General features: G+C 41.0%; 1 protein-coding gene across 1 annotated transcript in view; it reads right to left on the reverse strand.

Moving 5' to 3' along the window:
- Positions 1–8,671: 8,671 nt before the first annotated feature.
- Positions 8,672–24,415, reverse strand: part of PDIA5 (protein disulfide isomerase family A member 5) — a 97,574-nt gene continuing 81,830 nt past the window's right edge. Inside the window, exons 15-17 of the mRNA XM_058840220.1 lie at positions 21,526–21,596; positions 12,506–12,640; positions 8,672–10,055 (exon numbers count right to left, since the gene is read on the reverse strand). Of these exons, the coding sequence (XP_058696203.1) occupies positions 9,975–10,055; positions 12,506–12,640; positions 21,526–21,596 (287 nt within the window). The 3' untranslated portion in view covers positions 8,672–9,974. The remainder of the gene's footprint in view (positions 10,056–12,505; positions 12,641–21,525; positions 21,597–24,415) is intronic.

The raw sequence follows: 24,415 nt of genomic DNA on the forward strand, positions 1-24,415 counted from the left end.
TTGTGTCTATAATCACAAGAGCAAGGATTAAACTTACTGGAATGAACTGTTCTGGCTAACACAGCATCAGCAGAAGTGTGAGCAAGGTCATAAAAATCATCAGCAGAATATGCAGTTTATTTCCTTGCTTCTCTTTTAAAAACCTGCTCTGCTGATTCAGTCTTTAGGTCCTGCGCTGGGCCCACAAGTTTCTTTCCTGGAACACTAGTATTTAACTCTCAAGGGCTTTGCAAGACTGAATCAACCTCGTAATGTCACAGAAAGTCTCTCACTGGTAATAAATGCAGCTGTTAGAACAAAATACAGCGCTATCCCAATGGCTCTTGTTGCAGCAGGGCCCAGTATGATCTCTTGCATAAAGAACATCCTGTTTCTGGAAAGTAATCTTCACACTGCATCTCAATTAGTTTGAAAAGCAATGTGTTGTTAATGTATTTTTATTTACAGGGCCATAAGCATTATGGGCTTATGGAAATAACAGTGAGCTTTTCTAATGATCATGTCCCAAGCCATTCCAACAGTGATGGTCTCTCTTTGGGGCTTTTCTGCTTACTTTATGCCCTTTTTGGTAGAAGCAGCTGATCTGAAAAGCCACATTAATATACTCCTAGTACACATAATCCCTTCAGTTCCCTGCATGACTGTAATTGAACACATTGGCAGACTTTGTTTGTATTTAAATATTTTCATAGAAGGGAAAGTCATTCCAAGCTGATCACTTCATGAGGCCAAAAATTTCATTAGGAACCATTTGAACAATTCAAATAAATAAAAAAATCATTATTTGTCAGTACAGTTGTGCTACGAACACTATAATTTCTATTAAAAGAACTCATAGTCCCTAATGAAATTTTTCTTTGTTTGTGATAATCACCACAACAAATTTATGGAGTAATAAAGAAAACACATATGGCTTTGTACTTCACAGTTAGGTTGTTCTATTTGAAATTTAATTCGGAAGGATAGAAAGGTTTCTTAGGATTGAAAGGATTATAGGTACTGTAATATCTAAAAAGACTGTAAGATGGAGGTGGTGGCTCACTGTAATAGAAACCCACTAAGATGCAGGATGGGCAGGACTTTCTGGATTATCAAATCCAGTCCCCAGGTACTGCAGGCGACTGGATCACATGGTCCATTTAATACATTTTGTGAGCTTCCCAAAAAATTAGGTATGGCTTCATTCCTATAATTTTTATACCCTCACTATGCAGGTAGATATAGAACAGTTAATTGATAGTCTAAATTATTCATGGGCAATTTATACCCACTTGCTCATACACACAGATGGCCTACTCTTAATGTTGCCCCTACCTGATGTGTTTACAGAAAGTAATCAAACACATCTCACTCTTCAGCTGCTGGGCTAAACAAGCCCTTTATACAGGCTGTCCTTCCATGGAAGGCTCTCCAGTCTCCTCTTTACAGCCCTTTGCTGTACCCATTTCATTAAGAACCCAGCTTTCTTTAACACAATCAGAATAGTGCGTTTTATTCCAAACAAAATCTAATTAGGGTCTCAGTAAAGGATATTCATACTTCCCTTGCTGTGCTGCAAATGTGTCTCCTACTGCATTTTAGAGTTTCAGTTGCCTTTTCCATGCCCATGCTGCACTGAAACATGAAATCTTTCAGCATTATTGGAGGTTTCCTGCAGAATTTTGTCTTCTGCTACCTCCCTTACTACTTCTGTGGCCTCGCTCTTCAAGGATGTTCAGCTCTTTCTGTGTGATATCCTGAACTTTCTCTACACTGATGATGCCTCCTAACTTGGTGACTTAAATGTATTTTTATGATCAGACACCTCTATTTTCCAAATAGGTCACTGATGAAAATAATAACAATCAGTCTTAAGACTTACAGTTTAGGAGTTCTGAATAAGTCCCTTTCAATACAGTTCAGCTTCTCATCTTCCAATACCATGTATGCCTGGTAGTTCCCCTCTAAATCTCAGAGTTCTCCATGCAGGAGATATAAATTTATACATGGCTCCTCATTGGCTATTTTATTCACGTCCATACAGCCCAATTTCCCTTCTTTGTCTAGCTAATTAATTACTCTGTCAAAGAAACCTATCAAATTAGTTTGATATTATCTAGCCTAGTAAATACTCGTTCCATTTTATTCTGCTTTCCAGTGACTGTCATGACTTTTACAATTCTCTCCTCCCACATTCTTTCTAAAAGCCTGACATAAAATATTGCTGTACACAAAACAAAATACATTGTGCTTTTTCAGTGAAAAATCCATCTTTTATTTGTCTTCGGTATAGATTAGTTATTTACATCAATATACAATTTTGACTAGCAGATAGTGTTGAGCAGCAGTTATAGATTGGTTGACTCTATATTCCCAGCAGAAATGTATATGCATCTTTTTTTATTCTAAATAGTGTTAGTATCACTTTTTTAAAGGATTGGAATACAAATTTGGCAGGCTGGTCCAACTGAGACACAGCCCCACATGCAACAGGGTCTCTTCCAGAACAGCTTTATAGTTAACTGATACATGTTGCAGAAAATCAGAGGACAACATGTACAGTGACTTGTGATCAGGGGCATTGGGCATGGCAGAAATACAGGTTTTGAAGAAACAGAGAAGAGTTGGGGAGGATTTGGCTGAGAGGTGCTGGATGATTGTTTCAGATAGAGATAAATTGCACAGCATGTTGTCTTCTTTGTGCTTAATTTTAATTATGTTGTGGGCAGTGCACAAATTGAAAGAAGAGTTAGTGAGAAATGAAATCAAGACTTGAATTTCAAGTCCACTGCTGACCCACAGACTTTGTGTGTCCTTGGGCAAAATGCTTTGTTGGGTTTTTTTGGTCTCACTGCCTCATCTGTAAAACAGAGATAACGCTACTTCTTTTTTCCCAACCTGACTATTTACATAATAAAAGCCTTTCCATGCATGACAGACTCTTATATATTTGTACAGCATCTAGAATAATGAGGACCTGGATCTTGGGATTACAACACAAACAATACACAACAATTAAGATTATACATCCATCCAAAATATACCTAATGCACCTCATACTACAGTACCTTGCCAGAGAGACATGACTTTATTCCACGGTGAATTCTGTTTCTTTGATTTCTGCAGCCGCTCCTCTTGTGCTGCTCTTTTGCCTAAGAAAAGCTTTGGCAGAGAATTAAGTTTAAGGTTAGCAGTGACAATACTTTTGTGGTGTACTGCAGGTGGAAGGCAGGATGGACCCCAGAGTCTGAAGGGAATTGCATGGAACCAGGCAGCACTGTGCAGCATCTCTGCACTTCTGCAGCACCTCTCCTGTGCCCCCATTCACCTCCCACTGGATCAGGAAAGAACTGCCTTAAAGGATGTTTGTCTTTCTGTGAAAAGGGAAAAGAAAGAGCCTCTCACCCATATTGCCCCTGGGGAGGACTGTGCACCCACTGCAGGCGAGACCAACACAGAGCTGTCGTGGTGAGCAAAGCCTACACCCTTGGAGAGGTCTCAGTGCATTTGGGGATGCAGTAGGAAATGCTGGATGTGCTCATGCTGTTCAGTGCTTGTGGGGTGGTTACAGTAATAAGCATCCCCTCACCATCAACCTGGAGGCTCCAGGATCAGAGATCCATTACTGTGCTGCACATTTTCCTAGGAAATGTTCTCTGAAGAGTTTGCTCAGTTTGGAGAAAGACAGCTTCCCACGCCAGAACTTTTGGGAAGTGGGAAGCGGGAAGCTTTTCCCCCAGCGTGTATGCCCAGAAGGTAATGCCAAAATATGCTGGAGGTCAGGCTGGGTTCACACTGCAATTTCTCTGCTTGCTGAGAGAAAATAAAACAGAGGGTGCTTGGCTGCCCTGAGCTGCTGTGTCCGGGCCCTGAGGCTGCGCTGGCTCTGCAGCTACTTGGCATGGAGAGGAGGAAAAACATGCATAAATTAGGAGCTCTTAAGGCCAGTTTCCTTCTTTGGTCCCAGAAAAACTGGCCGAGGGCACTTGTATTGCAGCAGCAGACCAACCCCTCCCTGCTGACAGGTGACACTCTTTAGTGCTTCCCTTGTGCTGGCAGATGCACCACGACATTAATTACACTGTGCAGCATTGCCCTGGCTAAAAAACGTGGACAGTAAAAAAAACTAACTTCATTCCCCTCCTTTTCTTCATGAGATTTTTACAATCAAAAAAAAAAAAAAAAAAAGAAAAAAAAAAAAGAAAAAAAAAAAAAAAGAAAAAAGAAGTGAAGTGATGGTAAGTGCATTATTAATAATACATAGTTGTAACTGAATGGTTTCCTGTCCTGCACAAGGAAGATGGCATTGTGCTATGACTGTTGTCTTATGGGAACTCAGGCTGGATACCAGGTGTCTGTTACAAATATTGGGCACCAAATTAAACACCCACACATCCTGAAAGGACCAGCAACACGACACGAAGAATTATTCATTTTGCCAGCAGTAAAATGACAAAGCAGAGGAGTGATGAATGCTCTAGATGAACCCAGAGCTCCAATTTAATGCATGGGATAAGGACCTCTTTTTCCAAATAAAGACTCCCAACTCTTGCAGTTTCTTACATCTCCATAATTTAGCTGTGCACATATTTGGCATTTAGAGTGTGACGGATTTACACATTTGCTATCAAATGAGCTGCAAGAGCTAATCAGCTAGCTCAGAATTGCACATATTAATGAAGAAGGCTCTTCTGCATGCCTGCGATGTAGACACCCACTTAACTGGGGCACCAGAGACTAATTTGAAAAGATTTTGTTCACGTAGCTCTTTTCCTATGATGAATGCTTGCAGGGAATCATGCTGTAGAGAGGGAGCAAGCAGTATCTGCAAAATCTGGCTAAATGGTTCTCATTACAGAGTGATGGAAGAGCAATAGGAAAGATAATTTATTAGTGGCTCAAAGCTAATGAGAATAATTAGCCCTATTATGCTTTCTAAGCAAACACAGAATAACTGTTCCTTCAGGAGCGCTGTCTCCCTGCAGCAGTGCCGACAGCTCTGGGTAGGAGGACATGACTGCCAGGGGCAGGAATCTTACAAACCAAGGACCAGGGCAACTGTGTGGAAACACCCAGACATCCCATGGGCCTGCATGAGAACTGTGATTTCCTAAATTTTGGGCTAACAGACCATCTTTTTTTCTATCTCAAAACCAACTACACTGGGCTGATGGACAGAGTTTACACTTCAGCTTAACTCCTCGGAAACCAGAGGCTGGAAACTGCTGCCTTGGATACTGAGATCTTTTGCAATATTGCACCACACAGTACCTTCCAAAACCTTGCAAAAGCCACGCCAGTCGACAGTGCTTTGCAGGGAGTAATTCCGCAGCAATGGTCAGTCCCCAGGAATCCTGACTGCCAGCAGAAAAAATAACATTTGGCTTCATTTCCTTTGTAGACACCCAGGTATCCTCCTTCCTCACTCTGTAAATAAAAGCAGGATGTGCAGAGAAAACATAGTATTTTCTTATGACCAGTCAAAGAAACTAATGGGAAAAATTCTGGTTTCCAATCAGTTCCAGCACAGAGCAGTAATGTGCACAACCGGATTAGCCAAAGGGCTGCACTCCTGTGGATCCCGCAGAGCCATGGAACACTCAGGGATGCTGGGCTGCCAAAGGCAAAGGAAATGCCAGCGTTTGGCTACAGTGCTCAACACCTGCTGATAAAAGCTGATTTTCCCCCCACCTCTCAGTTTTCAGAGTTTACTCCTGCAATCCCAGTGTTCCATTACAGGCCCAATCACACTAAAGTAAGCTATTAAATTAAAACGAGGTGCACATGGGCAGCAGTCCCCACTCCCCCGAGTGTTGTTTAGAGCAAATAGCTTGTTTCATAGTTTGTAAAACACAGTTGGCAGGGGTTCAGTGTTATTCTAGGAAATCCATGTAGCCAACATTTCTTTCTTGTAATATAACACTATCAAGAATATGGAAAGTGATTCTGATTTTAATTTTTCAAAAGGCAAACAGACTAAACATCTGTAGGCTATGTTGGCAGGTCCTGACTTTTCTTTTGAAAAGCAGTTCGCCTCTAAAATCAAAATCACCCATAAAGCAATTCCATCTGAAACAAGACTCTCTGAAGCATTCTCTTAGAGCTTACTCACGATGGGAGTTTTATCTGCTTTTTCACTCCCAAATTAAATGCTGCAAGAGCATAGGCCTTACCTCTAATCTTTTTTCACCAGTAATATCAATCTATCTTTGCAGATGCCTATCAAAAGGATTTTAAGTTAGCAAGATTTGGGGACTTAATTTGGTCTGAGTGGGAGTTTAGAAAAATTCCCAAGGCTTTTTCACCGAACTGCAACTATATAGGAGGGGCTTAGGGGTCAACGTGACTGTCAGATCCAAAATGCAATTTTACAGAGGGAGGAAAGAGGAAATGGGGATTTGTTAGGCTGCTTTTCTTGGCTCAGATTGGAAAGCAAGTCTCTTCCAGTCTCTCTTGAAGGAGTTGCTCTGGTTTGAACAAGTAAGGACATAGTTACTGGGTCAGAGATAGATGGATTACAACAGAACCAAATCATCCTCTGGGGTCGCAGGGGCTGGGATAGAAGCTTATGCTCATCTTGGGACTCCCAACTTGTGTTTGCCATATCCTAGAGCATTCACTCTTCTGGGAACTTTTCCCTCCTTTTCCCTCCTTTTTGCTGATGAAACAAATCCAGCATCTCAGGCTCTTTCATTATTGGGAAAACCATTTTCTCTCCAGCTTCTAGTATGCACAAAATTCTTGGCCCTGCTGCCCTTCATCTCTTGGTCTTGGTTAGCAGGACTAACACAGCCCTGTGGGCTATTTATATCTTGTTTAAGCCAACACTGGGGAACAAAGTGATGCACAGTCCTTGCTCAGCCTCTCTGCTGTGTACACGTTTTACTTTTCCTCTACAAGATTTAATCTTCTTAGGGTTAACTATGTAGCGGATGTCCAAGACCTTTGAATCACACCTTAAAAAGACTGAAAGACCAAACCCGTAATTGCAAATGCAGAATCTCTGATTCACTGCAAGCCATTTGTTATCAGCAATTAAGTTTCTTGCTGATAAATGATTCATGACTTGAAAGCCCAGATTACTCACTTTTAACCACAGCAGAAATTCCTGTGTGATTATGAACGCCTGGGCTACGCATCTACTGTGACAGGCTGGGAAGTCTGGATGTGTGAAATGACCAACCATTTAAATACAGAAAATAAGAGCTCTTACATATATTTTCCATTCACAGTTTGTAGAAAATAACAACATACTTCAATTTCAAGGTGACTGATGTGAATATAAACATAAAGTGACTTCACTAGCAAATATAAACAGCAGCTTTTGCTTTACTGGAGGCAACAGAACTAAAACAGTGTGACTGATATCCAGACCTGGCCTACCAATTAAAAAGGCTTGAAAGCAGAGCTCCGAGCTCCTGGTACACTCTAGTTCACAGTAACTAAGGCTTTTGTCAGCCATTTGATGTAATCATTTATGGTGTTCAGAACTGCATTTTTCAAAAACCATTCAGACCATAAACCAGATGAGTCATGACCCTGTAACAGAAGGCAAATTATTCTCAAATATTTTATATTTGTGCATTAACACATGCACAACACATTTTTAATTTAGCCAAGAAAAAAATGAATGCCCAAGTCCAAGAAGTAACTGACAAAAGTCTGAAGGGAAAAATGAGAATTCCTAATTTTATTATGGTGTAACCAACTGTAAGGAATTACTGGTCTGAAGCACAGTGTGCAATTGTCTTATCCTAAACATTTACTAAAGCCTATAATTCAGAATGATCCTGACTAGTGAAGTCACCATTGGCAAGCTATCATTTTTTCTTTCTTATTTTTGAAGAAGTCTACATTTCTCACCAATTAGCACAAACATAGGCACAGCCTATGCACAGAAATGCTCAACATTTTCTGGAGGCTGTATTTCATTAGTGCCAACTGCTTTGACTCTGAGATCAAAAGAGATGCAGCAAGTTCTGGACTGATCATATTTGATAGTTTGCTAAGAGCAGAATTCCTGTTTGAGATCAAATGGCATCAATATGTATTGTTTCCTAAATGCAGGGTGGAGTGCCTGCTACTTACGTGAGGATAGCTTGAAATAAAGAATTATTATGATCTTCTGCAAAAGTGCTATACACAACATAAGTAACTGTGCTAAACGAAAGGGAAAAAAAGAGTAAGAGTCTTCATTAATTAAGCCACTTTTACTCTATGATATGATGTATTATCAGGCAGCTGATTTTTTGGGGTGAAGAGGCTCATCAGGTGCCTAATAAGAGAGGATACTTGGCACAGCTCCATGGCCATTCCAACTGATGTCGTGGTTAACAAGCTGGCTACCATACAAGGCCAATCAGGCTACTGGTATTCCACAATACTCACTAATGGCTTCAGCAGCTTAACGCTGCCAAACATACAGTGCCATTAATTAGGCGAGAGAAGGAAGAAAACCCAGGAAGGAGGTAAGATGCCATTCACCTCCTCAGCAGCCCCTCAGCACAGCCTGCGTATCCAAACTAGCAGAAAATGAGACGGGCAGACTGAGGAGCAAGAGGAATGTTTCAGACCCAGGTCACAGCTCTCTACTGTGAAAAGCTGTTTCGGGCCCCTGGAGTGCCAGGGCAGAGGGAGTTTGACCCTCACACCACCACACACCTGCAATGCTGCCCAGCACTCCCAAGGCTGGGATGTGCCAGCCACGAGCGGTGGGAACTCATCCTGCGTGCGCCGGCTCTTCCCAAGCCACCACCAGCAGTGGTCACTCACCCAGTGGGGAAGAAGCTGAACAAGGCTCATTAATGATAAAAATACTTGTCCTTTTTAAAATTTATTTTTAGTTCAAAGTGAATCACAACTTCCTGCCCCTCCCTCTCCCCTCCTGCGAAGACAGAAGTACCTCCAGATCAACTTTTTTTGTTGTTTTAAGCATCAAAAGTGTAACACATTTCAACTGCTGCTGATACAGGTTTTATAGGGATGACTGTCAGAGAGAGATTGTTTGTGCAACTCCTTATGGAGCAAAAAGGAAAAATCCCTTCTACAAATGCAGATAAACTTTTGGAATGTAAACAGGTAATACACACAATTACTGCATTACCAGAAGTATTATGCATTTAGTATTATGCATTTCTCAGAACAGTTAAACATAACACTTTACAACACATATTTGATATGACCCAATCGTAACTTGAAGGGAAACTGTGTACCCTGTAAGAGTAACCATGTACCCCTATAAGACAGTCATTCCTGCCATAACTTACAGATACATTGACAGTATTGATGCCAAAGGAGGGTTTCGTCTGATTTCACTCATGCTCTGCTGATTTTTAATGTGTGGCTTAATTCATTCAATACATTTTATAAAGGTATGTAAACAGTTCTGATTTAAAGACCAGAGAGGTTTAAATGAAATTAACAGATCTGGACTGGTCAATGTTAATGTCTTCATTAACTCAGATACCTTATTTATCCCTGAGCACCTTAAAATTATTCCCCCCAAATCTCAGTCAAGAACATGTAACTATTTCACAAGAATGTAAAACTTCATTTGAATAAATCTGTGTCTTATAAATCCCATTTTCCTGCACTGATTTAAACAAAACATAACAAAGGAAACCCAAACCAAACCGTGTCCCCTCCCCTTTGTTTTTCACATGTACTGCAATACCGGAACAAAAATTTCACCCTAACAAACAACATCACCTACACACACATTACAGACTACAAAAATATTGCATAGGAGTGTCAGTGGGCATAGTCTCCCAACATGAGAGAAAATGCTAAGTTTTCTTTAAAACATTATGGCAACATTCTAATTTATTTTCCTTTTAAAAATCAAGTGGTTTCACTTTATTTCAAAATTGTACAAAATGGCCATGGCTGTTTATAAAAAAAAGTCTCTGTCTTGAGAATACGTGAAGTCTCAGGTGCATCAACAAAAGACCTGGAACCATTCACAGTGCAGCGGAAAGCTTCTTTTGAGGCAGAAACTACAATTCATCCTTCTTCTTTCCTACTCTTTCATGATCTCTTTCTCTCAGGGTTCGCATGAAAGCGGTGAATCCAGACTCCTGGTTTTGAAGGAAGAAAAATATGGGTCATATTTTTACCAACAAAGCAAAACAATGCATCAAGAACACTGAGCTTCTGTTTACCGGCAGAATATAAACTAAGGAGCAGTTATTTAGTTTCTGTACCCCACAGCAGAACAGAAACTACTGCTTCTGCATTGCCTCATCGTGCCATGCTCGGGTCCAGTGCTGTTCCACTGCAAAGGGAAAATAACCATGCACATCCCACATGTTAAACTTTGAAGAGATGGGACACAGGGAAGGTCTCTAAAACTCAGAGGACAAGGTAAAATCTGTCTCCAGAAGTGCCATTGATGCCTTTTTGTTGAAAACACTCAAAAAACATTTTCAAGCTGCCTTTGTATGCTATTTGTGTCCTTTTAAAAGCTGCATTGTTTGTTGACTATACACACATTTGTCACCCTCTAATAGTTTTGATCACAATTTTCCTCCTCCAAACATTCCAAAGATGGAAATTACCTTTTTTTTTTGAAGTTACTATTAAAATTATTATCAAAAATTTCAAACCTGGTTGTCTAGATGCCAACCTTTGTATTTCAACAACTTATGATTTAAGACTGTTGAATGCCAGCACTTTCCTTTTCCAAGAAAAGCTGTGAACAGAGCTCTCAGGCATTTCAGAAGGCTCAGATGGGTGGAGGTGTGAACACCTGTGTTGGAATACCTGTGTACTGGTACCCTAACACTGATGTTTTTTTCGGGAGTCTGTTCCCACCCAATCTGAGCATTTTTGCATTTAAACAATCACAGAACACACCACTCAAAACTGGTGATGAAGAGGGAAAATACCAAAGGTAGAGAGGAACTAACAGAAGTTAAAGACGAAAAACAATACTGTGGAACAACAAAACCAAATAAACCCAAACCAAACCACAAGGCTGGAAAGCTTTTAGGAGGCTGAACAACCAAAAGCTTTTCTAAAACTATTTGCTATTTTTCCACGGAAAATAAATGAAGTGGCAAGCTTCAGCCATTTGTCACCTGGAGACATCTGGCAGTCAACAGCCCCCATGACAGGCACTGTGCTAAGCACTGCCTCCAGCAGAACCATGATAAGAGATAACAAACCCCAATTCAGTGCTGCACAAGCAGAAGACCCCAGGCCCCCAGAGAGGTGGAAAGGAAACAGAGCTGCCATCAGCAGAGAGACTGGAATGTTCCTGTTGGGTAATTTTTACCCAAGAAAGGGTTGGCTGCATAAAGGGGATTTGTTAGTCCACTTTCAACAATATGGATAAACATCTCCTAACTCCTGTGGCCTCAGAGCACTCCTGTGTTTGATATAAATTCTTTTTATCAGCCACCACGGATCCTTCCTTTCATATATCATTTCTCTAAGAATGGGTTAGAGATGCAAAAACTGCGGCTGAAATCTTACTTCAAGTGTTGGCTACTGCACCTATCTTTACTTTTAAGAAAAGATCCAGAATTCGAACTAAACACAGTATCCATAACAACGGCTGGATCAGCACCATGAAATGGTAATTACTGGAGTCCAAGTATGCTGAAGAAAAATGGAAGGCAAGGCTCCATGAAGACTTCCCCAAGATCCTGACTAACAGAGAACCTCAGAACCTTGTTTTTTGATTCATGCTTTTATATAATTTTCTGAGCTCTAATGGCAGCAATAACTTTCAGGCAACAATCTTTTTTTCAAAATCACTGCATGGCTCAAAGACCCCAAGTTTTTCTTGCAGACCCCAGGCAATCAATGGCTGCTGAGGAGTAACCTCCCTCTAGGAGGTTACAACAAAGGTGGCCCACAAATAATTGAATTGCTTCCTTATTTTCAGGCACTTTACAACCACTGAAGGCATTATGCCATTTCTGCCCCCAATTCTTGCACTCATAGCACATAATTAGCTGGTCACAGCAGGACAAAAGAATGAAACTTCAGCCCAGGGGTAGATGGCAGGATTTGTCTTCCCATTCTGAGTGCCAGGAGTGAATCTGATTTAGGGCAAATGAGATATTTACTTTCCTCTAGTCTCCAAAGGACAGCTTTGTCCTGACTATAAAACCAATGGTCTGTCACCATTTGGCAGCCTGGCAGACCTGTAACACATTTGCAGTGTCCATGCGATCCAGAACTGACAGGAGTTAAGTCCTGTATATTCTGGCATTTCTGCCAGCAGCACATGCAATAAACCCTTCCCTTTCACTCAGTCCAAACTCACTCACAGAATTCAGCTTAAAGAATAAAATATACAAAGAGTATTACCAAATCTAATCCTTTTTTCCCTTCTCATGTTCCTAAAAATAGACCAAGAGTGTTCCTAATGCAGAGATGTACAGGGGTGTGGTACACTATGATTCATCCATGTAAGACAGCATGGTAAAAATTCACTCGGCAGTTTTCATTTGCCAGGCAGGACAGGCAAAGGAGACTTTCCTCCCTGTACCAGGTGATGACTCTTGCTTTCACTTACCCCTCGATCTCCAGTATATTTTTCCACAAATTTCCCGTAGTTATAATAGTTGAAGGTGGGATAGCCATCGACCCCCTCCTGCTTACACAGGTCATGATTCTGTCCTTTGGCACAGTCCACTGCAGCATAGGCAATCTGAAACACAAGAGATCACACTGAGGCAGGAGAAGAAGATGAAGAAGAGATGAAGAGATGAAGCAAGAGCCCATTTCATGGTGACGCTGCTGCAGCTTAGCCTTAGCACGGAGAGAGAGCCAAGTCTTCTGCCAAACATGCAATGGCTTCTGTAAGGGCTCAGCAGGATGCTGAGAGGCTCCCTCAGCTGTGGAGGGAGAGCAGAGCATGGTCATCACCTGGGCTGTGCAGCTGCATAGCACATTCAACTCACAGAGCAGAAAATCACCTTCACAGCCTTCCCACTGAGCTCTGTGTTAGACTCTGAACGGGAATATCCAGAGGCTGAATTAATAAAACCAAATCCAGGCACGGTGGTCACAGCTCTGTCATGTTACAAGATTTTTCCTCTACTTTGGTTTTGAGTGATGAACAGTGACAGTGGCTTTGGTGACAGTAACAACCCACCTAACCCAAAATCATTCCTGTGGCACGGGTAATGCTCAGAAGTTACCAAACATGGCTGGTCACTTACGCAGCCTATTCATAGATCAACGATTTCTACTCCAAATAGCTTTTCTAAACTCCATGCAGTTCTTCCAAGGTCAAATGGGGATGGGTGAGAGGCCAGAGCATCATCTATCAAGCACTGCACATAGAGAAAAAGGCTGCTTGCTTACAATCTCAGCCTGGGTTTGTATTTCCTTTTCTTTCGTCTTCCAGGACCGTACATTATATGCAGCCATTAGCAAAGTGGGCTTTAATTCCTTCTGAAACCTCTAGATGCTACTGTCACACAGACAAACCCTGAGTAGGAAAGAGCCTGCCACACTTGCAGCCTATTGACAGTGGAACAACACCCTCAGTCCCTGCCTGCTTCCACAGGTGAGGAAACGCAGCCTCACAGCCCCAGAGCAGCTCCTCCGAACATTCACATCCTCTGTGAAGTATTGGGGAGGGGCTGCCCTTAACAGTTCTGATGCTGAAACAAAATGCAATTCACAGGCTTTTAATCAAAGCAACTGAGCCCTGTGCTGTGATTTCATCCTGACTGTTCCTGTGAGCAGCAGTTTTGGCTCTGAATGCAGGCTGCTTGCATGAGCTCTGCCTTCACAGCCGAAGCCAGGCCCTGCTGAAGGGCAAGCATGATAAAGTACAATCTCTGTAAAGAAAACAGACAAATTAGAGGAACAACTTTTTGCAACTTTGTGGATTACAATTTATCAAGTGCTAATTTCATAGCAGACACATCTTAATTTGAAATTTCCGTTCCACAAGCCTCCTTCAAACAGCTGATCAAAATACCTTTTGCTTGCATGACTTTAGAGTTATGGTTGAACTGTTCTTCCATAATTAAAAGATCACTTAATATTCCACAAAGCCCTCCTGTTTCATGGTGACACTGTCAAAATGAGAAAACCCGATCTCATTATCCTAGCAGTAATTAAAGAGATTGGCAAAGCCAACTTCAGTTAATTTGCTTGTTTTGTTTTGGCTTTGAAAGCCTGACAAGACAACACTCAGTATGATCGTGCTTGGTCTTCAAGTGGGAAGTACTAGATAAAGTGAACAGTGTTCTTACCTTAAATATGTGGTTTCTGATTTTAAACATTAATAAGACTATTACAGAGCCAAGACTCTTGAGAGCCGTTAAAAACATGTATGATGCCATTTTTTTTTCCTTTTTGTAAACACAAAGACTCCTACACATTCAGAGCAAATTTAAATAAAAGGTTAGGACTAACAAATTGCAAAAGAGTTTCATCTAAGTATTTCTGCCTTCCTGACCATAGCAGCCAGCTAAAATTTAGAGCTCTATTGGCTACTTCTGTGTAAGGAAATGCTTAGAATGGACACAAACATTTATTTCATGACACAGCATGAAGGTAGAAAGAATATTAGAAATCCTGATTTCCTAAAAACTAGAAGAATAAATAAAATAATCTTTTTTTCACTGCTTTAAATATCAAACAGGGAGCTATTACAGCCAGAAAAAAGGGAAGGTATGCATGTGCTCATCCAGATCTTAGTAGCTGGTTTGAGACATGAAACTGTTGTGACTGATGACCCATCTGCTCTTAGTGTCTTGGAGATTAAGAAAATTAGTTTTTAGTACACTGGAAGGAAAAGGGAAGAAGGAAGAGAAACTCTCTTTATCTGTACCTCTGGAAATATCTAAACTTGTACTGGGTGGAGCAGAGAGTCCAATTTAATTTGCAAAAGGCTTTTGTGAAAACAGCCCCCAGTGAGGAGAGGGTGCAGTGCAGGAATGCAGTGCTGTAAGCCGCTGTTAACCTTGTTCAGAACATCTTCACCTGTTGCCTCGGAACAGACTGATGGATGTTAAAGAGATGCTTTCTGACAGAACTGCTCAGTAGTGTCCTTGAGACACAGCTCTCCTCTTCAGCACATAAGCTGGCCCATCTGTGCATTAGTTGTGCACACATAGATCCCAGTCTAAGTCTGTCCACAGCAGTCACATGAGCCCAGTGCTGTGTCTAATACAACAAGTCTAATGGTGCATCTGGAATAGCATTTGGGGGTCTGTCCTCTCTGCAATGCCCCTAAAGCAAGCACCCACACAGCCCCACCACTGCAAACACTATTTTGAGCCCAGCTCTTCAGAACACACACGTTTGGTTATTTTTACAGCCAGTGAGAGAAGAGGAATGGTGATTTTCAAAACCCTTGTAACTCATACAGACGTGAGCAAAATTTCATAGAGGAACATCTAATTCCCAAGACTGTATCTGAGGCTGCATTTCAATGCCTGCTGCCAACAGTGGCTGAGTAAGAGTACTTAGGAGAGCTTGAGTGATTACTTTAGAGTGGAAATGTTAAGGCAGCCTAAATATAGAGGTTGCTACCATCTCTGTGCACTCATTATCATAGCATCACAGTCCTAATTGTCTTGCGTGTCTCACAGCGGAAGATCAAATATAGTGCACTGAGAGAAAAGTGATGCTGGAAAACACTTGTAGCAAAACACACTTCTGGACTGAGGACCAATTCTCATCTCCATTCCATCAACTCCAGACAGCTGAACTCTGAGACACACCAGAATTTCAGCAAATAGCACTAATGCCCTTTGCTTCTTTCTGTTTGTGTTTTCATGGACTGTGAATAAGGAGGTCCATTGCTGACAGAGATCTGTCCTACCAGAGTGAATTCCTGCATGGCTGTACTGAAAGGCTGCATGTAAAAAGATGCAGAATCCTGGCTCAAGAGAGCAGTGACACATTGTAGGGAAAGCTTCCCGTCATTCTCAACCCTCTTAGCAAGTCAGCTTTTCTCCTTCACTAAAGAAGGAAACTGAGTCAGGAAAAGAAACAACCCAAAAAACTACTCTCAAAATGTGGTTAAAGGCTTCTGGAGAATATTCCTCTCAGAACTGATCTTCACATTCAACTACCAGCAACACAGAAGTGCACTGGAGGTTAGAAAGAACTACATGCTTTGACCCAAGAACCCACTAAGTTTATTCAACCCAAAACTGCAGATATAGTAAGCATAAGACATCCATAATAGGTGCCCAGGAGCCAAGACACTTGGCATCACCTCTCACAAATTCCCTCTCATCAAGGGAGAAAAAAACCTGTGAGAGAAAGTAACTCTGCTAACACTGGTCTAACATTTATTGTCTGTGTGTATATATATATGTCCATTATGGAAAAATCCAGTGTAACAGCTTTCAGAAGGCAAGATTGATTTTACAGAGATTTTGATTGTTAGGGCTAAAATTTAATTTCTTGAGCTTTCCTCTAACCAGAGGGGAAAATCCACTGAAAAAATATTTCAGGGAGAAAAAGCTGTAAGTGCTATATCTGCAACATGCACAAAACTCCACGGGATTATGGATTCTGTATAACCCAAAGCTCTGCTGCCTTAGATATTGACAATACATCATTATATACACATCCTTTCTTCAGAGCCAATGCTGCTCAGTAGCTGTAGCAGGAATAGAAATGTTATCAAATGAAAAGATAATCAATCAGAGACTGTGAACCCCAAAGGAAGTTTCTTGGAGTACATCCAACTTTTTTAATTTTATAAGTAGTTCCTCACAAATGGTATGCATTCTACAATAATAGTATCAGGTGAGTATGTACAGTAATGCACAATAATGATAACAGCAACAACAATAACCCACCAAATAAGTATGCATTTCTTCATAGTCAGCATAGGTTAATATGAGTCTAGAAACACCTGGGTCTGAAAAATACCTTTACTTGAAGAAGGAATCCCACAACATTTCATGGTTCTACCAAAAAATCAGGAGCTTAACTACAGAGTTGCAAACTTAACTCAGCATGGCAATAGACTGTGAGCAGTGTACGAGCAGCTCGGGGGAAACAGAGCATGGCATATTTTTCAGATGAAGAGGACTGATGACAAAAGCTGAACAGTTGCAAAAACGAGAACTTTTCATTTAGGTGCTTCAGTAGAAGTGGAACTATGCTGAAAATGTGATCACTGATCTCCAGGTGCCCCAACTGTAACAGAAGGGTGATGCCTTATTTTGTTAATAAGTGTTAGAAGGAAAAAGAAGTACTGACAGTATAATCTAATCATACATCAGAAATCACCGCTCCCTTCCAACAGAATTATGAAACAACTTTTTGCTCTACAGGGATCTTACAGGTAAGAAACACAATTACATTCAACGGTTCAAACAGATGTGTAGAAAATTGAAAGCGGGATCCCTTGACCTTCCAGGTAACTCCTCCTTTCTGTTCTTAAAGCTTTCTTTTTAACAGTTTGCCTCCCAGTCACTACATGATGATACAGTAAAAATAACCTCCTGCAATCCTAGCCGCTCTTCTGTTAAAATATGTACTGCCACACACTGGTTTATTGATTCAAGGAAATAAATCTCTGCTAGAGCTAATATTGACTTTTGTTATGAAAATGGAAGTGAACAGCAAACTGAATATTGATTTGAGAGAGGAATGATATTTGATAAGCTTAAAAAAAGTAAAAGCAAAATTGCAGCATGGAAATAAATGCTTCCAAACAACATTTTAAAAATATAATCAATTCCAGATGACAATTACCTGATTACTAGTAAAAAAGTCTGTTATTGCCAAATGTCTTAAAAGCACCTATAAATAAGACAGATGTGCATTCTTCCCTATGATTACTCCATAGGTTTCTATTTCTATCACCTGTTCTGGATCCTAACAGCAGTTAGGGACCGGTCTGCTAAAGCTTGTTGCAACTCAGCGACCATTTTTGAAGTGAAAGGCCTTGCAAATGGGAGATTCATTATTGCCCAGATGTGGCATGGCATCATTACAGGAGGTGCAGTTCATCAGCTGTTCTCAAAGCAGGCCTATTTGCAAAGGGGACATCCATTAGTACAACATGATGGACAGTGCTAACATCACCATATTTAATGAGTCTAATTAAAAAGAAATTCAACACCTACTTTTTAAGCAAACAGGCATCAAATTCCTTACCAAACTAAAATATTAACTCATTTGAATAATGCTGTACACTCATTTGCTTGGTATAGTAATTTTAAACCGTGATTCACAATACACACTGAGGACCCAGAAGTTTCACTGCTGACTGACCCACTAATACCCCAGTTCGCCCCATTTACTGCATCCTTTCCAGCAATTGCTGCCACAGCTGTTTCTGTGGGAACTCACTAGAACCCAGCTGTGGTGCTCTGACTTGGGTCAATGCATTCGTACAGGAGCAGTCTCCTGTGAAAATAGGAAGATTGGTCAAAGTGCAGCCACTTTGCAGGAGTGCCAGAGATTTGTTACTGAGAGGCCTTGAAGAGTCAAGAGCTTTCCTTCAGCAAATCCAACCTGGAACATCACAAATCAGTTCCCTCAAGCTGAGCTTTAGGATCAGCCAAAGGGCAGAATGCAGATTCTTTAAAAAGATTCAGTTTTCAAGAGAGACTGTGGAGAAGTTACTGAACATGCTTCCCTGCTCTTCAATCTGTTCAGCTAATTGCGTTTTCTGACGTTCACTGGTCACTGCCAGAACCTGAGCTGTGGGTCACTGGCCAAAGGCTTTCCCCTGGCAGCTGTGTGCTAAGGCCAAGCACCCCAAGCTAAGAATGCTCTAGATGGCTTTCCTCCCCTCCCTTTTTTCCCTTTTAAATAACTGAAACAATATGCTCACTGCCACTGGTGTAGCCTCTCTACTGATCTGGTCCTACTGGCACTGAATTTCTCTGGGAAGATGGAAAGACTGGAGGTTTGTGGGTCTCAGCCTGAGCAATGTTTTGCAGCAGCCACAGGACTGTCCCAGGCCAGCGAGCAGGTTGGAGATTCTGGCTAAAACCACCAGCAGTGATGTGGCCAACGAGAGCTGACATTTGGGGCCAATGTTCTGAGCAGTGCATTTTTAAACTCCAACTCCAGCAGTGCAGATGATGAAAAAGTACAGAGCATTACACACAGCCCCGGGGGAGGTGGGGGTTCTGCGCCAAAACCACCCCCTTGCAGTCAATCTGCAGAGCCAGAGACACGTATTTAACAGCTTCAAGCTCTGCTCATCTTCAAAATTCCAATGTAAAGACTCAAAGTCTCCCAAAGGATACCTTTTAAGATACCATTTATAACCAATTCAAGGCTGGAATGTTTTGGATTGTTCTTCAGCTTCTGCAGGATTAAATGTTTAATTAAAAGAATCTTCTTTTAAGAAAAAGATACAGTTTAAATGCTAAAATACTCTGTTAAGTGAAAAACCTTTCTCCAGGGGAAAAAAAAAGGACACTAGTATAGAAATGAAGTAGTGAAAAGAATCTACTACCTAAAATGAAAATTTGTAATCTTGCCCTGTTCTTGAAAGAATAAATACTTCTTTCTCTTAAGCAGTGATTTTACCAAAGTTTGAAACCCTGCAGAACTACAAATTAGTTTGAAGGCTCAGTCCAGTTTGAAACATGGGAATATGACGTGTGCTGCTTGTGGGAACAGCGAAGTACCCTTCTAAAGTCTATACCAGGTTTGTTTTCTTTTCCACAATGGCACAAACTGGCAGCAGGAAGCACCTTGGCAGGTTATAGCTGTACACAATTAAATAGGGGCTCCCAACATAATCAATCCCTGGCACTTTCATAAGTCATTGGGGTGGAATAACATCATTTTCCCTAACTGCACACACCTCTTTAAAACTGCACCAGCCTTAATATTCCCTACTGGCTCTCCTGTTCCAACTCATTACATTTTATATCTCCCCACTTCAGCCTTAAACTGAAATCAAGAGTTACAACCGTCAATCACTGCTCTGCTCTTGGAGTCCTTTCATAACCTGCAGTCTGAAGGAAAAGCTTCCCAGGCCTGCATTTCCCACCAGCACCCTGTCCAACTAATTGTGCCATGATTCAGATTGCTTGTTAATACATCCTCGGGCTCTAATAAGCAAGTTTCACATTGTTTGGTACATTTGTTTCACATCCTCTGACTGAAATGTTAATGAGTTCAGGAAAGAGAGGCTTCTAGTTGGGAACTACCAGAGAAGTGGGAAAACAAGGATACTTTCTCAGAGATCTTGGAAACAAAGAAGTAACCAAAAGGCATCTGAGCAAACTAATTAACAGCAGGAGAACTAAAAGCTGCATGCCTATGATCCTTCTGTGTGCCAGAGGGCAGAAGCGATGGACTCCTAATTTATGCAGTCCATGATACAAGAATGATTTGTTTCTTGTCAATCGGATGCATTTTCTGTGAGCTACAGAACAGATGAGAGGAAAAGAAAAAAATTACAAAAATTCTTCTGTTACAGAGTACAACTGTTACAAAATTACCTCTTCATTTAGAACACAGAAGAGGATAAACTATTTCAGATGTATGGAACCTACAAGGATTATCTAGTTCAGCAGCCTGACCAATTCAGAGCTGATCAAAAGTTAAAGCCTATTGTTAAGATGTTGTCCAAATGTCCCTTAAACACTGACAGGCTCAGGGCATTGACCACTTCTCTAAGGAAACCTGTACCAGGAACTGATCACTCTCTTGGTAAAGAAGTGTCTCCTACTGTACAGTCAGAACCTCCCCTGGCACAGTTTTGAGTTATTCCCACATGTTCTGTCATTGGATTACAAGGAGAAGAGCTCAGCATCTCCCGCTCTGTTTCTCCTCCTGAGGAAGGTGTAGAGAGCAATTTCCATATTAAATTGCCAAATCTTTTTCTTGGCACACCTAAACATAAAGCAGTTCTGAAGTTGGAACAAATTCAGAGATCAGAATGAAATATGGTACACTGAAAGATATCAAGCAGGTTCCTAGCTAGTTATCTGGTTAAATGCAGGGAAATACAGGGGCTTAAGTGTTTTTTGTTGCTTTTTTTTTTTTTTTTTTTGTAAATTCTAGATCTGCATGTGCTCAGTTAAAAAATGGTTCAGCTGATGCAAGGAAATTACATAGTATGATTCAACCATCAGATACATTTTCAAGGCCAAAGCACCAGGGTCCTAGATGAGCATCCTGGGCTCAAGTCAGCCAGCTTACAGAAAGATATATTTTGTGCTATGCAAGCAAGGATTAGTTAGTTATACGATTGAGGTCTTCAGGACTATCACACAACTTGTGGCTTCTCTACATGCACTCCAACAGCTGACAAAAGTTGAAGGGGAATGGAGATTATATGAATTATCTTTATTTAATCCCTTGATGAGAAAGAATTGTGTTTTACTTCATACAAAGTAACTCTTACACAAAGACTTAAACATAAAAGACAGCGAACTAGGGAAAACAGAACAGGTTGGAAGTATAACTCAATTTGACCATAAAAGATACAACCCCTATGATACAGATATATTTCTTTTAGTCTAACAGCAATTTTATCTACAAACCTATTACCTTATCAATAAGCAAAGCCTAAAAAGTTCAAATTATGGAAAACATTCTTAAATATCATAGAAATAATTAACAGCAAGTTACCTTGCGATCTTCTTTAAAGACTTCAGCAGCAGTTGTGAAATGTGGAATGGCATTTTTACAGTGAGGACACCCTGTTTGACACAGAAAGAAAAAGACAAACTTAAGTTGTAGGAAAGATACTGGGACAAATTAAGATACAAGGTGAATCAGTGGAAAATTTGAATTAAAAATCGCTGTAGAGAGGAGCTCTCCAATTCTGGAATGAGCAGGACAAAGCATGTGTAGACCACATGTCAGCTACATGAAAGTAAGCACGTTTTAAATTCCCGTGACTTCAAGGAATTTAGGTGTACATTTACAGTTACACGACATCCCATAATAGGAGGCCATAGTGCAGGGGGCTTTCCCCCATCACAAGTCCCCAAAGGGCACTTCAAGAGCACCAGTCACAGACAGACCACTGTCCTGCTCTGTACCTCCTGGTATTGCCAGGTAGAGGTTGTTACTGCTGTTACCACAGATACCAGCTACATTTGGGCATGAGAATAAAGACAGCACAGCTGGGAACAGAAGGAGACTGGAAGTTGGAAAGGAAATTCCTGGGAGAATTTATAAGTACTTGGGAATAGCCTGTGTTAAAGCCAAGCCACTAGGAACATAAAGGAGGGGAAGAGAAGCAAGTCCAATAGGCCAGACATCTTTAATGGATGGAGAGCAGATGTCCAGTCCCAGGTTAGGATGACTGCTGCTGGCCTTCCTGGAGACCTTCCTGCTGTTCACCACAACTGGGCAACCCCTGAAGAGTTTTACAGCACACAGGAACCCCAGAGCTTCGTATGGGAGATACTTCTTTGTACCACTGCATCACTGAACAAAAGGCCAGCTGATCCCTTGCTTAAATACACAGTGATTTTACTCAAACATTTCAGAAGAAGTCACAGAAGGGAAAGTAGAACTGTTCTCTTGATTCAAGGTTCAGATATGAGTGCTCTTAATTTAGAAGAAATGTCTACAAATTATTGTCTATGAATAATCTAAACTACTCTCAACTCATCATTACTATACTAAATAAGGCCTTGAAAAGGAAGGTACCCACTTATGTGTAATAAATTACTTTTTTTCAAACCCAGCACAGAGATCCCAAGCAAAGACTCAGGACACTGTTTTTTGCTTTGATGCACATTAAAAAAAGCAATGGACACACTTCAGTCAAGCCTGTGTAATGCTGGCAAAGGAGTTCATCTTGCTATTATTTCTGGATAGGAACAGAAAAATCACAAATTAGTTGCTCACCAATTACAGCTTATGCTACTGTTGTTTACCAGTATTTTACATGATGAACAAGTGTCTGTGTTACTTTAGAATCAGGACTGAACAACTGCCCTCTTAGGAGATTTGCAGACACCCTCCTAAGCTACTCTCACTCAGCTGACAAGAAAAATAGTGTCTGTGCATAAACACTGCACACCCCTTTCCACAAAGGAAAGGCTGAATACCCCTTCCAGCTTCACCAAAATGTAATTTCATTGCTTACATGCACTGCATTGAATTTTAGAGCATTTCTTTCTTCAGAGTAGGATTCTGAAAGCACTGCAGTGACACACCTGTGTAAATACACTGAGAGTTTAAGCAGTAGCTGAGAATACCAGAAAGTCAAGGGGGTGTTTCCTGGGAAACTGAGGCACTTCTGTAAATACATCTTAATGGCTTCAAACTCTTTCTTTATGCAGCACGATGGCAGCTGTGTTTCAGTGGGAGATAGCACAGTGTTCTACGGTTTGCAAATTATTAACCTTGTTGAGTCTTTCAGCATTTGCCTGAAAGAAAATGGTCAAGAAAGAAAAGAAGGAGGAAGAAGAAGAGAAGAAAGAGGAGGAGGAGGAGGAAGCTAGGGTTTCAGGCTGCTCCCATGTCCATCAGCCCACTTTGGTGACCCATTTTCTCTCTTACCACTTGTCTGTCTTGATAATGAAGAGCCTGCAGGTCAAGCCTGCCTCTTAACAAATCCTGGGTAGTTTCCTGTACTGTGGGGGGACTGCCTCAGTTGACTTGTTAACACTGCTCTACACAAATAAATCAGAATTGGTGACAACATCTAAAAAGAATTTCACAAACAGAAAATGGATAAAAACCAGGCACCTCTAAAACAGGAACACTTGTTCTTAACTACATGCTGCAGTTTTTCTGGAAAGCACTTCCAACTGTAACGCTAAAACATAAAGGCTCCTAAAAACTTAAACGTTTCAGGTTCCCTGTTTTGCTTATGCTCTTGAGCTTGAAATTTAGATTTCACCAAAGAACATCTTTTAAACCCTCAATAAAAGATATTTCAGGACATTAAGGCCTCTCTCAAAGCCTCTAGTGAAGTTGTAGCAGGTTAAGAGCTCTTCATGAGCCACATTCCACAAGAAGTTGAAAACACAAATAACAAACATATTCTTCCACACAAAAATACCAAATCCATTACCAAATCACAACAAGTTACCTTCATTTACCCATCTGAAGCTCCATCCCTCCTCCCTCTTCACTTCTCTCTTGGCCCAACCTCCTTTCTTTACTGCACCGTGTTCACAAAACTAAAACACAACCATATGGCTTTTGGCAGAGCTGCCTCCAAGTCCAGTAGGCATTTTGTTAGCCTTGGACATCCATCCACGGAACAGATGTGAATGCTACACTGAATTCCCAAGGAGTTTCAAGGAGTCACAGAAAAAGGGGGAAGGAGCACATCATATGGAACAGCAGAACTTCATCTGTTACAACTTAGAAGGATTGCCAAATGCAGCAAACACTTGGAAGTCACCCAATCCAGTCATTCTATTTAAAGCACACATGCCAAAAAAAATAAAAGCAGAGGTTGATGTCTTCATTTTGACAGACGGAAAACTTGTTCTCCCCATTCCCTCTTCACACCCACTATCACACATTTATTTTAAGTGTTAACACTATC

This window comes from Poecile atricapillus, chromosome 5 (genome assembly GCF_030490865.1).
Source record: "Poecile atricapillus isolate bPoeAtr1 chromosome 5, bPoeAtr1.hap1, whole genome shotgun sequence".
NCBI classification, from domain to species: Eukaryota; Metazoa; Chordata; class Aves; order Passeriformes; family Paridae; genus Poecile; species Poecile atricapillus.